Here is a 15,974-nt window from a genome sequence, read left to right on the forward strand (position 1 = left end):
GTGCTGCAGGACACACACCCCTGTGCTCAGGACACACCTGTGCTCAGGACACACATCCCTGTGCTCAGGACACACACCCCTGTGCTGCAGGACACACACACCTGTGCTCAGGACACCCCTGTGCTCAGGACACCCCTGTGCTGCAGGACACACACACCTGTGCTCAGGACACACACCCCTGTGCTCAGGACACCCCTGTGCTCAGGACACCCCTGTGCTGCAGGACACACATCCCTGTGCTCAGGACACACACCCCTGTGCTCAGGACACACACCCCTGTGCTCAGGACACACACCCCTGTGCTGCAGGACACACATCCCTGTGCTCAGGACACACACCCCTGTGCTGCAGGACACACACCCCTGTGCTGCAGGACACACACCCCTGTGCTCAGAACACACATCCCTGTGCTCAGGACACACACCCCTGTGCTCAGGACACCCCTGTGCTCAGAACACACACCCCTGTGCTGCAGGACACACACCCCTGTGCTCAGAACACACACACCTGTGCTCAGGACACCCCTGTGCTGCAGGACACACACCCCTGTGCTCAGGACACCCCTGTCCCCCCTGGCAGCCCCTGAGCTGAGCCCCTGGGCTGGGGAGGGCTGCCAGCAGGACAGCAGGACAGCAGGACAGCTCTGAGTGCTGCTGGCACTGCTCTGCTGGCAGTGATGTGTGGCTGCAGTGCTCAGGGACGGGCTCTGGCACCACAATGAACATGTAGGAATGTGTGACAGAGGTCCTGGGCTTTCAGGACTAAATGAATTCATCTCTGGGAGTTTTTTTAAATGCTGGAGGCAGTTTCTGAACGCACCATTTGGCAGCGGCAGCTCCTTCCCCGAGCTAATTCCTCAGTGGTGCTCGCTGGACTTTGATCAATAGAAGGAGCCCAGCCAGCTCTCCCCTTCACTCAGAGGCACGGGTGAAAGGCTGTGCCAGGCTGCACTGCCCGGTCCCTCAGCCCTCACCAGGAGCTCCCGCAGCACAGCTGAGGGCTGCCGGTCCTGGAGAAACCCAGCACACACACAGAGCTGAGCTGAAGCCTCTCCAGGGTGCTCGGTTCATTTACATCCCATTCATTACAGAAACCAGGTGTGAAAGTGGCTTCTAGAGCTGCTTGGTGCAGGCTGCACAGAGATTTAATTCCTAGTCTGGTTTTTAAAGTCAACTCCAGAGAAGTCTTGTTTCAAACCAATTATTTAGCTGCATTGCTCAGACTTTGAACTTACTGGTGTTTAATGCAGCTGGCTCTAAACCACCATATATTTAAGACTGCTGAAAGGGAAGCTTTTAAAATGAAAGAAGAGAGTAAAGAACCAGCTTACCTGATTTATAGGACCATTGAGTTTCTACTCCTGATTGTATTCATGCATAAAGTCTCTAAAAAGAACCAAACTGTATCAGATAAATCTTTTTTTTTTTAACATGTCTCCATCAGTCTCCTCACAGGAAGAGAGACTCAAACATGAAAATAAGAGGCAACTGCACAGAAGAAAACAATAAGGCAATTAATAACTCTCACAGGAGAGTGCTTGCTGTCAGCAGGGCTCTTTATCAGGTTCAAGAGATTGCCAGTGGGAGCCACAGCCGCAGAACGTTGTGTGTGTGCAGCACATCACCACCAGCACTGCTTTAGTGATGGGGAACAGGATTTAGGCCCCCCATGTGCCAGATGCGATCTCAGCCGATTGCCTGACACACGGAATTCCTCCTGGGATGCTCAGGGTGCAGGGGGCTTTGTTCAGCAGTGTGGGCCCTGTGCAGTGCAAAAAGGGAATGTACACAACCCCCCTCCCATAGATACACACATGCAAAAATCCCTACAGGAACTCGATGTATTCTGCCAATCAGCAGATTAAGTGTTTGCTTGCATACAGGTGGCCACAGGTCACCCTCAGGATCCTGCACAGTGGGGTTTTGTCACAGATTTGCAGTGACTCGGGGCACACCACCTCACCCTGGGCTCCCCAGGTCAGGAAGGAACACACCTTGCTCAGAGCACTGTGAGGTCCATGGGAAAGAGCACTAGAAATAAACTGCATTATTTATAGCACTGCCCTATGGACAGTGGCCAGTTCCAGCTGCTGCACTCACAGGCAGCTCTGAGCAAGCAGACAGGAACAGATCTGCTGCCAGGATCCCCAGTGCTGCAGCTGGAGGCTGTTTGTGCTCACAGAACATCTCTGTGGTTTGTGCTACCAGAGGAACTTGCTGTTAGTGGCTCCTGCTCCCCAGAGGCAGCTGAGGCAGCAATTTGATGGAGCAGGAATGTGATGGGGCAGGGCAGCTCTGGGCAGAGCTGGGTGACAGGCTGCTCCCAGCACAGTCTGTACCTGCTCCTCCCAAGGAGGGGCCTGGCCACACGCTGGGAAGGCAAACCTGCACTCACACCTGGGCACCGCCACCCTGCCTGCCTCACTGCAGACACCACGTCCTGATGTGCAAAAAGCACCCAAAATAGCCCCAGAGCTGGAGGCAAGGCTGGGCTGGACCTGCGGGAGGCTGCCAGGCTGTGCTGCAGCAGCAAGGCTGCTCACCTCACCTGGGAGCTCAGCCAGAGCTTGTCTGGAGCCTGCACTGTCCTGTCCTCACTGCTGCACCTGGTCCTGCACTGCTGCACCTGGTCCTGCCCTGGGTCATCCAAGCCTCGCGCAGAGCTGCTGAAAGAAAGCAAACACCACCTGATCTCCAAAGTTTTGGGCACATTTGCTCTGTTTACTCACCTACTCCCTTGGAAGGTGTATAGCCAAAGGTGGATCTACCCAGAGGAGAAGCCCAGACCCCAAACCCACAAACTCACATACTGGGCTTTCAGGCTAGAAATAAAGCACGTGGATTTATTTGCAAATAGTTCCAAATCTCGTTAGGGTGACTCGGTGCACATACATCTGTAGCATGACAGGTTGTTGGTGCTGCATGTTGTCCCCCAGCACTGCCAATACAATTCTGTGAGTGGATTGTGCCTCCTGCATCCATCAAAGCCCTCCTGTCTGTACTGCTGCCAGGCTTCTCAGGGTGAATGTTCTGACAGCCAAAGGAAAGAGGCGTGCAGAGTAGGAAAAAAAGATGAAGCCACTAAAATGCAAATTTTATTCACAGTTGGCATGTTTATAAATATATATATTACATTCTTACAATCTACAGTACATTCTAAATATAGAGGGATTCAATCTAAGTGTTTGTGGGAGGCGGGTGTGTATTAAACTGAGCAACCTAGATTCAATCTTGGAAGACTTAACAAAAAGGGGGCAAGGACTGACTCCAGAAAATAAAGGGGAGCTTGAAATATTTTTCTATATCAAATCCATTACCTGGATTTTAGTTAGTGCTTTGGCACTTTGCCACTGGCCATATGAGGCTGCTGTTGGACCTCACAAGACATGTCCTGGTTTGAGGCTGGAGGGCACGTCGGGTTGGAAGGGTAATCACTGAAATCCTACTGTATGTACATCCTTATCAAGAAAACAGAAGATAATCATCACCCCTGGGAGAAACTAATGTTATCTGCTGAGTTTAGCTGTGCAGGGTTCAATGTGGAACGTGCAGCTCTCCCCTGTGACCTCCCAGTGCCTCTACACGTGCTGGGCTAAGGAGAGGGGGGCACAAGGAGCTGAACACCCCCAGCTCCCCAGGGCAGGGCATGGACCAAGGGGCAGCTGCTGCTGCTGGTGGCCAGTTCAGCACACGGGGCACTGAGCCAGGGACAGGGCCAGCTCTGCGAGGGGCCAGCAGGGAAGGCCAGGACAGCGTGGGACCAGCAGGGCTGCGCTGGGCAGGAGCAGCCCTGGAGTGATGTGCACAGGAGAGAAGGGAAGGAAGGGAGAGACCACAGCTCCAAGGCTGACTGATCTGGGAAGTGCCCTCAGGATACCAGATGGGGAGCTCCAGGGAAAGGGCTGGGAATACAAATCCAAAACAGGACAACCAAACAAAGCGGGCTTTTAAAAATAGCTCATTCTGTCAAACTTTCCAAAAACCTTCCTTAGGATGAGTGACAGTCTGAGTATAGATCATATCTTCTATTTTACAAATTAAGAAATACCCAAAATTGGCTGGCAAAGTTTATTACCTTGGCATCTACTTAAAAAGAGAGTTTCAGTTTGAACTGTATCTGTGTATCCATTGTCAGTGCTTGGGAGGCAAACATGCTGGTTTGTAAACAGCCCAGTTACGCCTTTATCCCCTCCAGACTCTTTGGAAATCATGACTCCTCAGCTCTGGGAGCTGCTTCGTTCACTGTTGGTTTTTGTCAGCTTTTAATGAATGTTCCTGGATGGATATTCTCTGCACGTGGCCTGAACGACATGCTCCTCTCATGGATCTATTTATTCTGAGACCAATCTTTTGCTTTTAACCAAAGCTTGCAATATTGAACAGCAGAGCTGTGTGAGCTTTGTAATATCCAAACTGCACTGGAGTTTGTTATATTTATTGATTTCCTGGGAAAGCACAGAGAATGAGACTGTATTATTTTTCTAAGTTTTTTTTCATGTTATCGTGTATCAAAAAACCACACACATCTCTCACTTCCATCTCTGAGCACAGAGGAGACTTGAATTTTAACAGCTGTCCAGGATCTCTGCTCTCCCAGCTGCTTTTGGGTGGCTTCTTGGGGCTCCAGTGAGTTATTATCCACCAGCTGATTCCTGTTAGAATACAACATTTTGCCCCACTACCCAAAATTAAAGGCAGAAGGTGAGTGAAAAACAAACAAACGAACAAACCAAACCAAAAAAGTCTTTTGTGTCTCATTACGCATTTTCGTGTAACCTCTCCATGTAGTTTTTAAGCTCTTTGCACTCCCCCAGGTCCATGTCCTGGCAGACCCATTTAATGTCATCCTCATTACTCATCAAGATTGAGTTGACAGTTGGACAGCCATCGTCAGAGGAGATGGTGGTGAAGGTGGTGAACTTCACCCGTTTCCTCTTGGAGGTAGGAGAAGCGGTTGGCTCACTTTTCTGCTCTTTCCCTTCACTGAATGTGGACTCAGGAGACCTGAAGGACTGTCCATTGATATTTTTGGTGGCAGTTGTGCTGAGGAGGTATTTGCTCTCCTCGTAGTCCACTCCCCTGTCGATGGCTGTGATTTGCTCGTCCTGCTGGGATGAGAAGTTGATGTGATTCTCCAGCAGCTCTGTCCTGTTGCTCAGCCCCACCCAGTCATGAGAGTGGCTCATGCCCTCCTGCTCCTCGAAGGGAACCTGCTTGTTCCTGTACTTGAGAGCGAAGGTGACGCAGTTGATGAGGAACACCAGGATGGCCAGGCAGAAGACGCCCAGCAGGGCGTACATGCCGATCTCCAGGTCGCTGAGCCCCCGGGGGGACGGCACCAGCTCGCTGTCCTCCGTGTCCCCACCGGCCCTGGGCAGATCCACCTGCGCAGGGAAGCTGGTGAAGTCCAGGGGCAGGTTCTGGCTGGCATCGTCCAGGAGGCTCTCTCTGTCCTCCTTCCTGCTCAGAACAGACCTGTGGGTGGTGGTGGCCCTGCCCTGCTCATGGCCCATGGAGGAGCTGTAGTAGTGCCCATCCCCTCTCTCCTGCCAGGGGCTCTTCTGGCGCCGGTCGCTGCCGTGGTTCTCCAGCTGGACACCCCTGTGCTTGCTGTCACTGACGTTGGGGCTGGCGTCACTCTGCCCAAACTTGACCTTAATGCTGCCACTCCCGACAGCCAGGATGCTCTTCCTTTTGGATTTCTGGCAGGATTCACTGATCACCATCTCCACCTTCACCAGCGTGCCCTGGCCCTCGGTCTCAGCAGCAATCACAGGCCACTTGAATTTGGGGTCGTGGTGGATGGACACCACCTTCTCATCCAGAGAGGTGGCTGACAAGGAGAAGTCTTTGGAGTCATAAATATCCAGGGGCATGACAGATCCATCACTGAACTGGATCCAGCAGCTGATGGCTGCTTCCTGTAATACATAAAACAAATACAGACCCACTCAGAGTGATCCTCGAGGGAAATGTTCTCTGTTCTGGTCTGCTCCCTCCTCCTTACAGGATCCTCACACCATTAGTGATCAGAACAGAAATAAATAGGGAGAGCAGTGAAATTAATATCTTGCCAAGCTGTGAAGAGAAATACTGGGCTCAAACACTCGTTGATAAGATTGGTTTCCACAAAGGTGCTTAAAGGAGCTGTATCCCCTGGGCTCTGCAGAATCTACTACAGCACCATAATAAATTGCATGTCAGGGAGCATTACCAGTGACTGAGATCATTTACTGTTGTGTATTTACATTAAAAAACCCCAACATTATTTCTAAACTGCTTAAAATACAAAGTCTCCTCTCATTACACAAAGCACATGTTAAAAGATGGCTAATGCAGCAAACAGGTCCACACATGGCTCCACACCTTCACTCCTTGATTCCTGTCTCTCAAATTAAATTAGCAGATTGTATAAGCAGAGGAAACCAATCAGTTGCTTCTTTAGAAAACGGCCAGGGCAATTTTTACGCTTGTTAGCAATTAAAAGCAAGACAATAATAAAGTTTAATCTTGTGTCACAGCAATGCAGATTGTGTACTCCAGTGTGCATGGAGGCTTTCACTGAATGCCAATGAATCTGACCTGGGTACTAAGAACATGCCTCATGCTGCAGCTTTCCTGGGATCCTTGACTTTTGGCTTCTAACTTGAAACATTTTTAAGTATTTTGAATTTCAGAAAACATGTGCTCACCCATTTCTGAAAATCAGGTCCTCTAAGGACTCTCGAATGGCTATTGAAAATTGTGTGCCACCTGAAAAACATCTTTGTATTCCTACATTGATCGTTTACAGATAAAATTCAGGCTGCTTTCCTGGAATCTCATTCCTGCTTCTGATGGTCTGACTTGCCCTGGTTGGGATATCTGCACTGGAAAATCCCCACCAGACAGACCTGGCTCTATCAGTGGATTCTCTACTGTCTGAAATGAGCTTTTCTATGGGCAGAGTTGGGATCGCCTTGCTGTGGGAGTCTGCCAGACAGACAGACAGACAGACACCAAACCAACAAATCAACTTGTGAAAACCGTGAATATAAAAGTCTTGTTTCTTTAAATAAGCAGTTTTTCATGCAGACAGCATTTACATTCTAACTCCACATATGTCCAGAGAACAAACACATTATCCTTTAAATTGCTCACAGCACAAAGTCATTTACCTGTTCAGAGCATGGAGAATAAGATTCCAGTCCTTTGGGATTGTAGGGTGCACATTCTACTGGCCTGATTCTGAAATCCTCAGAGCCACAAAGCTCCCCCTGCTTCGATGGGAGATTTGCTTCTGTCTCTATTTCAGGCCAGAGCCCTAAGACTTTGCTGACACTGTCATAAATCCCAGCTTTGTGTTTATTAATCTTTGGCTGTTTCTTGAAGGCTGCATAGAATTTGTGTCAACTCTCATCCTCCCACTGTGTTGCTTAAACCTGCATAATCATTTAATAATTTTGCATTGCATTGCTTGTAGGGACTGCTCTGAAAATCACATCCTGAGCATTGGAGGGACTCAGCTGCCTTTGAAAGCAGAGCCAGCCCTACCAGACTGGGGGGCACAGAGTTTCCTCTCAGGTTTTTGTGGATCCCTGACTGCAGCCCTGCATGCAGAGAAGGACCTGTCCAGACTCCATTTCTGGGGGCTGGAATGCCCGAGCTGGGCACGCAGTGGGGCTGAAGGGCACCAACCCCTGCCCCTGGGCTGATGGGCACCAACCCCTGCCCCTGGGCTGGCGGGCACCAACCCCTGCCCCTGGGCTGATAGGCACCAACCCCTGCCCCAGGGCTGATAGGCACCAACCCCTGCCCCTGGGCTGATGGGCACCAACCCCTGCCCCAGGGCTGGCGGGCACCAACCCCTGCCCCTGGGCTGATGGGCACCAACCCCTGCCCCTGGGCTGGCGGGCACCAACCCCTGCCCCTGGGCTGGCGGGCACCAACCCCTGCCCCTGGGCTGATGGGCACCAACCCCTGCCCCTGGGCTGATAGGCACCAACCCCTGCCCCTGGGCTGGCGGGCACCAACCCCTGCCCCAGGGCTGATGGGCACCAACCCCTGCCCCTGGGCTGGTCTCAGGGCACTTTGGCCAAGCTCCTGTGCCATGGATGAGCTCACTGGCCTTCCCTCACCTGCCTGCCATCGATTCCTTCACTCCTGGAACACTACACAGGAACCTGATTTTTATCACCCTATAAAGACAGCAGCTCTGCATTATTTCTCATCCTGCATCCCAAGGAAAATGGGGATTTTAATTCACCCCATGATGAATTAAAGTATCTCAGCAGTTGGCCAAACTTCAAATGCGGATGCCATTTACCTTTAAAGCTCAGAACATGCTTACGTGTTAAGAGCCCAGTGTATCCTTGATGAAAGTCCCAGACTGATGGATTTGGTTTGGAAAAACAAGTTTACATTTCAAATGTGTACAGAAGCACAAGGACAAATACCAAGCAGGGACTGATGAGGCCATGGCAAAGTCCAAAAGCCCTTGGTAACTGTTGGTTCCCTAATAAAGGAACTAAGAGTAATAAGGGAAAAAAAATGGTTCATGAAATCATGAATCAGGAAATGAGTCAGTGATGCTGATTCATATTCTAGTAATGAATCAGAATGAAAGGGATGCTCCCTGACTTCTTAAAGTGCTCACAGGAAGTGACTAAAGGAAGGAGAGTTTGGCACAACACGAGGCACTTTCTTGTGTAGAGGTGGAATGAAAGGGATGATTTGGATACCTGTGGGGGAAGGCTGAACATGGCAGGATATCCTGGGACCCAGAGGGTGCTGGATGGGACAGAAAAGGCACATGTGTGTGTCAGTGTCTGTGTGTGTGTGTGTGTGTGTGTGTGTGTGTGTGTGTGTGTGCAAGGGCACTGCTGGTGCTCAATTCTGACACATCACTGCCCATTATTTATGGATCAGCCATGACAGCAGGGGTGTTTGGTGCCAGGGGCTGTTAAAACACAGTGCCCTTTTTGTGAGCTCTTTGTTTTGCTGTTCAGGACCCTTGGTGGCCTTCAGGGAAGTCCCATACACAGAATGTGTCATTAGCACACTATTAGTAAAGCCCTGCTCAGTTCCAGCAGCTGCAAGTGTCAGAGGCAGTGCCTCAGAGCAGCCCAGCTGGGCACAGACCTGCTTTGGGGACTGCAGCAGCTCCTGTGCCACTGCAGTAGCAAAGATGGCCCTGTTGCTCCCCGGGCTGAGCTGCAGAGAGAGGGACAGTCCTGTCACCAGCTGCACTCCCAGGTCAGTGATTGTCACCTTCTCGTCCAGGACTGTCACTGTCTTCTCAGCCAAGATGGCATCTGAAAGGGGGGACAGGATCTGGAAAGGAAAACTGCAGTTACCAACAGCCATTTTGTACAGCACCACGTGAAACAACTGCACAGGATTCATGTAACACACACAAGGGATGTTTATGGGAATGGATTTCTCACAGCAGACAGTATTAAAATATGATTTTAAAGGGCTACTCACATTTTGTAACTCTTCTGCAATAACAGGGGCCTTGTAACACCTTTTACCTGTGCAGCTGTAATCAGCTGTGCCACTCCCCTCTGCAATGTGCCAACATCTGCTTCAGATGTGCTGTCTGTAAATGTAATTGCCACATCTGCCTCACATGTAGTATCTACTTGTAAATGTAATCTTCATGTGAAATTTAAGTATTTGATTAATCCTCATGTTCTGAGGTGGCATAAATATAATGTAGTCTGTAGATTTCTATAAAATCCATTGAATAAATGGTATTTATATCTATGCTGTGGAAAGGAAGGGTAATGTATTGCTACAAGAACCTCTTATGGTAGTGAATGCAAAATTGACAGAGAGAATTTGTTTTGGTTAAGAAAATACACACAGAGGTCAGTGCAGTGATACAGGACATCCACGGTGCTCATTAGCAGAGAGCTGAATTTAATGATCCATACAGGTTACAGAGCATTTCTGAAGCAGCTCATAAGAGGTATTCTTTAAATATAACTTACTCTCAGCTTTTTACCCTTGGATTTTTCTTTCCACAGTTTTATGTACATTGGCTGGAGCACTATAAGTTCAGGGGCTTTAGAAAGGCATTCAGAAAATCTCTGCAGATTGTGCACAAAGTCAAAAATCTCAAATCCCATTTCTCCAGCCTTGACAACCTCGTTATCGACAGGTGTGCTGCTTGTTTTCTGCTTTGACACTTTGGGATGATAAGCATGTTTGGAGAGAGATTTTCTCTCTGTTCTAGTGTTTGTTAACACGTATTCTACTTCAGTATCACTGAAATAATCTCTCTCCATCTCCTTTCCCTTTTCTTTTAATTAATATTTGGATTAGTATTCCAGTCTCACTTCCTTAACCTGGATAATTTTCACTTTACCCTTTGCTCTGTTGTGCAGGCTGGGAGAACACTGAGCTGTTCAGCAGCTGCATGCCTTGTGATCAAATCCTGGCTCCAGGATCACAAGCAGCCTTAGACAAAAATAATCAGAAAAAGCCTCCCAATAGACAGCCTGGATTAAATTAAATAAAACTGTGATCCACTACACTTTGGGGCAGCAGATAAGGAGAGAAAACCATCTCTGCCACGTCTTCTAGTTCTTGCTCCTATTCTGTTCCATTCAGAAGCTCATGGCTCCAGTTTCTGTTGTTAATGCTGGATCACCCATGGGCAGGGAGGGGAGTTGAGGGAGGGACAGAGCACACCAGTGATCTCCCTGCCTGGATTGTTTAGGGGAATTGAGGCAGGAACAGAGCACATCAGTGATCTCCCTGCCTGGGTGGTGGTAGGGGAATTGAGGCAGGAACAGAGCACACCAGTGACCTCCCTATCTGGTTTGTGGTTGGGAATTAAGGCAGAACAGAGCACACCAGTGATCTCTCTACCTGGATGGTGGTAGGGGAATTAAGGCAGGAACAGAACACATCAGTGATCTCCCTGCCTGGGTGGTGGTAGGGGAATTGAGGCAGGAACAGAACACATCAGTGATCTCCCTGCCTGGGTGGTGGTAGGGGAATTGAGGCAGGAACAGAGCACACCAGTGACCTCCCTACCTGGTTTGTGGTTGGGAATTAAGGCAGAACAGAGCACACCAGTGACCTCCCTACCTGGATGGTGGTCATGCCCAGCTCCAGCCCAACCAGCACCTGCCCCTCGTGCAGCCGGGCGATCCTGGGCTCCTCCACCTGCATGAAGTCCCTGACCAGGTGGGTGATGTCCAGCTGCCAGTCTGAGCCCAGCAGGAAGCTGAGCTGGGCCCCGGGCTCGGGGGGCTCTGCCACGAACTGGGTGAGCACCCTGACCATGGCGTGCTGGTACTGCAGGGTGCAGCCCCTGCCCCTGCGCTCGTCCTCGTCCTCGTCATCGCTGTCCCTGGCTGGCCTGCAGGACAAGGGGACAGAGTCAGCTGTGCTGAGAGCTGCTGCTGACCTCAGCCTGCAGCCTGCTCCTTCAGCTGCTTCCTTCAGCTTCTCCCCCCTTTATCCTGTTCATAACTCAGAAACAGCACTTGAGACCATCAGCCGGCCTTCCAGCTTTGCCACCACACTCTCCTCCCCAAGCATCTCCCATTGTTTTCCATGTCAAGTCCTTGCTTTCAGGACCTTCACACTTCTTTTCTTTCTGGATCTTCCCATAAACATCTTGGTGTTGCCATGGAAATCTCCTCTGCACCTACACACACATCCCTCTCTGTACAGTACAATTTGAAATCACATCTCCACCAAAATGTCTTTGCTCTGATGCTAACAGAAACCTGTAATAAATGGCTTCATTTGCAGGTGGGAATACCAAGTACCTGCTTTATCAACTTGTTCCTCTTGTTCTTAATTACACCGACAAGAGATGCAGCCAGTTCTGACCTGCTTCATGCACCCTGTGTCCTGTGGGCACTGACAGTGTCTGAGAGCTCTGTGTCCTGACTGTGGGGCACTGATCAGCGCCACTGCACCCCACGGGGGTGTGAAGCTAATTGTGACCACTGGCAGCGGATCCAGGAGCTGCCAGGACCTGTGAACAGGCTGCAGACCGACCAGCCCTGCCAGAGCTGCCTCTTGCTGATGTCTCCTTGCTGCCTCGTGCCTGATCCTGCCTAACCTGACCTATTGGCTCTTCCCATCTCAGTCATTAGTGCTACAAAAGGAAATTGATTTCCAATCCAGGTTCATGCATCTGCAGCTTCCATTTCCCTTACAAGTCCAGTGCAGGAGCCTATTGAATAAATGTCTGGTGACCTTCAAATTTACAGCAGAATTGCATTAAGGCCAAATGAGCATGTTCAGATCCAGTGGCCCTGACAGGTCCCTGGCAAGTGCACAGCCCGGAATGAACATCCTCTAATGAAACCTACCTCTTATTAGAGATGATGGGGACTCTCCACCCCTTGATCTGATTGAGTTCTGTGTCAGAGACCTCTATCTGCAGCGGGAGACGAGGGATCCACACTGTCATCTCCAAGGGGGCACTCAGGTGCTGGTAAGTGAAATTAACCACGACATTCACTTTGCCTTTCATTTCCTTCCCGTTGACAAAGACATAGTCACATCTGTCAGAAACCTGACAACTAAAAAGGAGAAGGGAAAAAAAAATTAATGAGTCTCTTCGCTAATTATAAAGTTCACCACATGCTGGGTAAGTGAGTGGGAGGAAGAGAAGGGATCTAGGTTTAAACTAGCTCCAGGTTCAGAGGACAACATGGAATAACAAGAAAGGTGCCTGGTGTGCCCTTAACAGCCTGTGTAATTCAGCACCATTCTAAGAGGCTGATTTTTCCTGCTATAAACAGTTCTAGCATAATCTAAGATAAGGGAACAGCTTTTTCTTGGTCCTTAATTCCCACTCCAGCAGTAGGACAGACCCAGCTCATGGCAGGGAGAGAAGGTTCCCGTCCTCTCCCCACAGCTCAGACTCCCCAGGCCTCCTGCTCTCCCCTGAGAGCCCACAGAGCCCCCCTCCCCCGGGAGGAGCAGGTGGGTGCCTGCACTCAGACCTGACAAGGGACAGATCTCTGCAACCCACCCCAGCACGGGACAGAGCTCTTCAGGAGTCCTGCCACAGGTACCAGGCAGTGAGTGGGCTGCTCACAACCAGAACTCCTCCAGGGAAGAGCTCAGGGGTGGCCAGGGCCCCGCTCCAGCCCTGCTGCCAGCCTGGCAGAGCACTGCAGCAGGAGCCAGCCCTGGTGTCCCTTCATTTATCACCTGCAGCTCTGGACATCAATATTGCAGGGAGTTAGTAAATCTCACTCAAGCAATTTAGCAGTAACTGTGAGGATCTAGGTGAGCTGACAGGACCTGCTCATTACAGTTGAGTTAAAATATATGAGTGAATGTACACGTCAAATAATTTATTAACTACCACTTTACCGTGCTGATGATCTGAAGGAATGATCTATTAGAACCCTGAGCTCTTTTCACAATCCATTACCAGCCAGACCTTCTATTCCATTCCATCGATGTATTTCATACTTCTCACTCTGGAATGCATAGTCTCGTCCTTGTCTGAATTTAAGGCCATTTTCTACTTTTCTCTTTAAATGCTGAATGAATTTAAATCATATTTAAATATCACCAGCTTTTGTAAGATAATTGGCATTCCTAACATTATTATCTTTAAATAACAACAACCCCCTTACAGAGAGACCCATAGCAAATGCAATTCCATCCTGGCTTGTCTGAGCCCAGGTGACACACCAAGAAAAGGTTATCATGGCTCTTGCAGTGCCTCCCTTCCAAGCCACCTCTGCTTTAAGGTCAAACTCTTGAGTTGCTGTTGGTTTCAGCAGGAGAGTAAGGAGTTTGTTTACAGCAGATTTATGGGGTTTGTGTCTCAGCTGAGCCTGTTTTCAAGCTGAGCTTCTGCACTGCCATGGCAGCTGCTGGGTCCTGCCTGTCCCCTGGGCACCCTGCATGTCCCCTGGGTGTCCCCTGCATGTCCCCTGCATGTCCCCTGCCTGTCTCCTGGGTGTCCCCCGCTCTGCACTTCAGCAGGGCTGCTGGCAGGGCACTTGGCTCAGGTCTCACTGCCTGAACAGGGACTTTTGGTGGGGTTTTGCTGCTGGTTTTACTGGTCCATGAGCTTGTGAAGAGCTCAGCCACAGGGGCTGGAACTCAGCACAGACTGTCCCAGGCCACAGAGATAACTGCTGAACTGTGCTGGGCAGAGATGCAATCAGACTCTCCGATTCTAAATTCATTAATGCTCGAGCAATAACAAGAGAATGAAAATTTGGCAGGCAAACAGACCTGGATTCCAACTTTATCAGAGTTTACTGCACAAAGAGAGCTATAAAAAGAATCCATCCCTAAAAGCCTACTGTATGAATGATTAAATAAATACCATGACCTTGTGCCTTCAAGATTATGATTTACAGAACAAACTGATGGTCAGGGAAAAGTGCCTGTGCTGGGGATTCCTGCTGGTGCCCGTTTCCCTGGCTGTGGGAATGAGCAGCACGACGAGCTCACTGAGCTCCCAGGCTGCCCTCCCTGCCTGGATCAATGAGCTGCACTGCTCTGCTGCAGCTTGCACGCAGACCCAACAGAGCAACAGCAAAACACGGGGCAAAGTCCAGAACATGTTCATAAATCAGCCAGCAGATGCAGAAGCAGGTCCTCAATGGGCAGCAGGGCAGCCAGGCCCTGCTCCTGCAGCCACATCTGAGCCATGCATCTCCAGCACGAGGGGAGGGCTGAAAACACACAGGGGGAACACAAAAACTGAAATATCTCCTGAGATTGCGTTCTCAGAGCTGTGAATGGGGCAAGAGGGCTCTGCCCAGCCCAGCCCAGCTCCTGGGGCACATCAGGGGTGCCCTGCACCAGCCTGGGCACACACAGCCGCTCCAGAAAGCCACTGAGCGCTTTGGAAGTGCAGCAGAGCCACACAGGGACTGGGGAGAGGTGGGAGATTTGTGGGGAAAGCCAATCTGTTTTCTTCCCAAAATCCAGGGATTCCCCCCATCTCTCATTTTCCCTCCTGCCTTTGGGTTCTGCTATCCCAGAGATGCCAACTCCAGCTGTCAGCAAAGGTGACAAGGGCTCAAGAGAGAAAGAGCAGATTTTCTTTTCCTGCTAATGGACTGCTGGAATACATCTCTGTGTTGTGGCCACTGCAATCCAAGGACATTAGAATGCCATTAAACCCTTCTGGTGCTGTGCTCCCTTGCTGAAGCTTTTCCAGGCTTTGTGTCACTGGAGCTTTTCACACACCTGCACCGAGCTGGCTCCATTAATTAGGGGAGACTGTACTTAGTGTTCACAAGATGCTCCAGAAATTCTCTCAGTACAGGGGGCTTTTATCTCTTGAGGGACTGAGCTCTGAATGGCTTTTTGGGGCATGAACTTGGCAGGTTATAAAAGTGCTTTGGGCTTCTTTGGGCTCCTGCAGGTCCCCCTCTTTTTATTCTACCAGTGCAGAGCTGAGGCAGCTTCCTGTGAGGGACACACAGACCTGAGCAGTGCGTGCTGGCTCTGGGGGCAGAGGTCTGTCTGTCCCACACTGCCAGCACGGCACAGACCCAGAAATGGCATTTCTGCATGCCCACACTGGCAGCACAGCTCAGAGTCTGCAAGGACATTCCCACGTGCCCGTGTCCAGAGCAAACACTCCCTGCTGGCACTGGGTTCAGTGCAGTGCTGAGCACACCTGGAATATTGACTCTGCACGTTTTGTGGCAGTGACTGAGCTACACCCAGCGCCAGCAGGGGATGCAGGGATGCTGCTGTGCCCCTCCTGCACACACAAACACAACCAGGGGCACTGCTGCTCCAGGGCAGTTTTGCATTCACCTGAAAAGCCTGACTGTGTTGTTTGAGAAGGGCTCATCTCTGTCCTCTGAAATGCTCTTGGGGCGTGATCACAAACACAGCAATTGGTTTTTATTAATTTCCCCACTTTGGTTCACATTATCTGTGGAGTAAAACACCGAACTCTTGGAGGCCCTGCAGCAGGGCTTCCCCAGCCTGGGGAAAGGAGGGAGCAGCACAAGGCCCCTCACAAACCCA

General features: G+C 50.3%; 1 protein-coding gene across 1 annotated transcript in view; it reads right to left on the reverse strand.

Annotated features, from left to right (window-relative positions):
• Positions 1-2,936: 2,936 nt before the first annotated feature.
• TMEM132D (transmembrane protein 132D) overlaps positions 2,937-15,974 on the reverse strand; it is a 186,342-nt gene continuing 173,304 nt past the window's right edge. The window contains exons 6-9 of the mRNA XM_030959242.1: positions 12,320-12,525; positions 11,079-11,352; positions 9,120-9,311; positions 2,937-5,920 (exon numbers count right to left, since the gene is read on the reverse strand). Coding sequence (XP_030815102.1) covers positions 4,757-5,920; positions 9,120-9,311; positions 11,079-11,352; positions 12,320-12,525 — 1,836 coding nt within the window. The 3' untranslated portion in view covers positions 2,937-4,756. The remainder of the gene's footprint in view (positions 5,921-9,119; positions 9,312-11,078; positions 11,353-12,319; positions 12,526-15,974) is intronic.

This window comes from Camarhynchus parvulus, chromosome 15 (genome assembly GCF_901933205.1).
Source record: "Camarhynchus parvulus chromosome 15, STF_HiC, whole genome shotgun sequence".
Taxonomy (NCBI): Eukaryota; Metazoa; Chordata; class Aves; order Passeriformes; family Thraupidae; genus Camarhynchus; species Camarhynchus parvulus.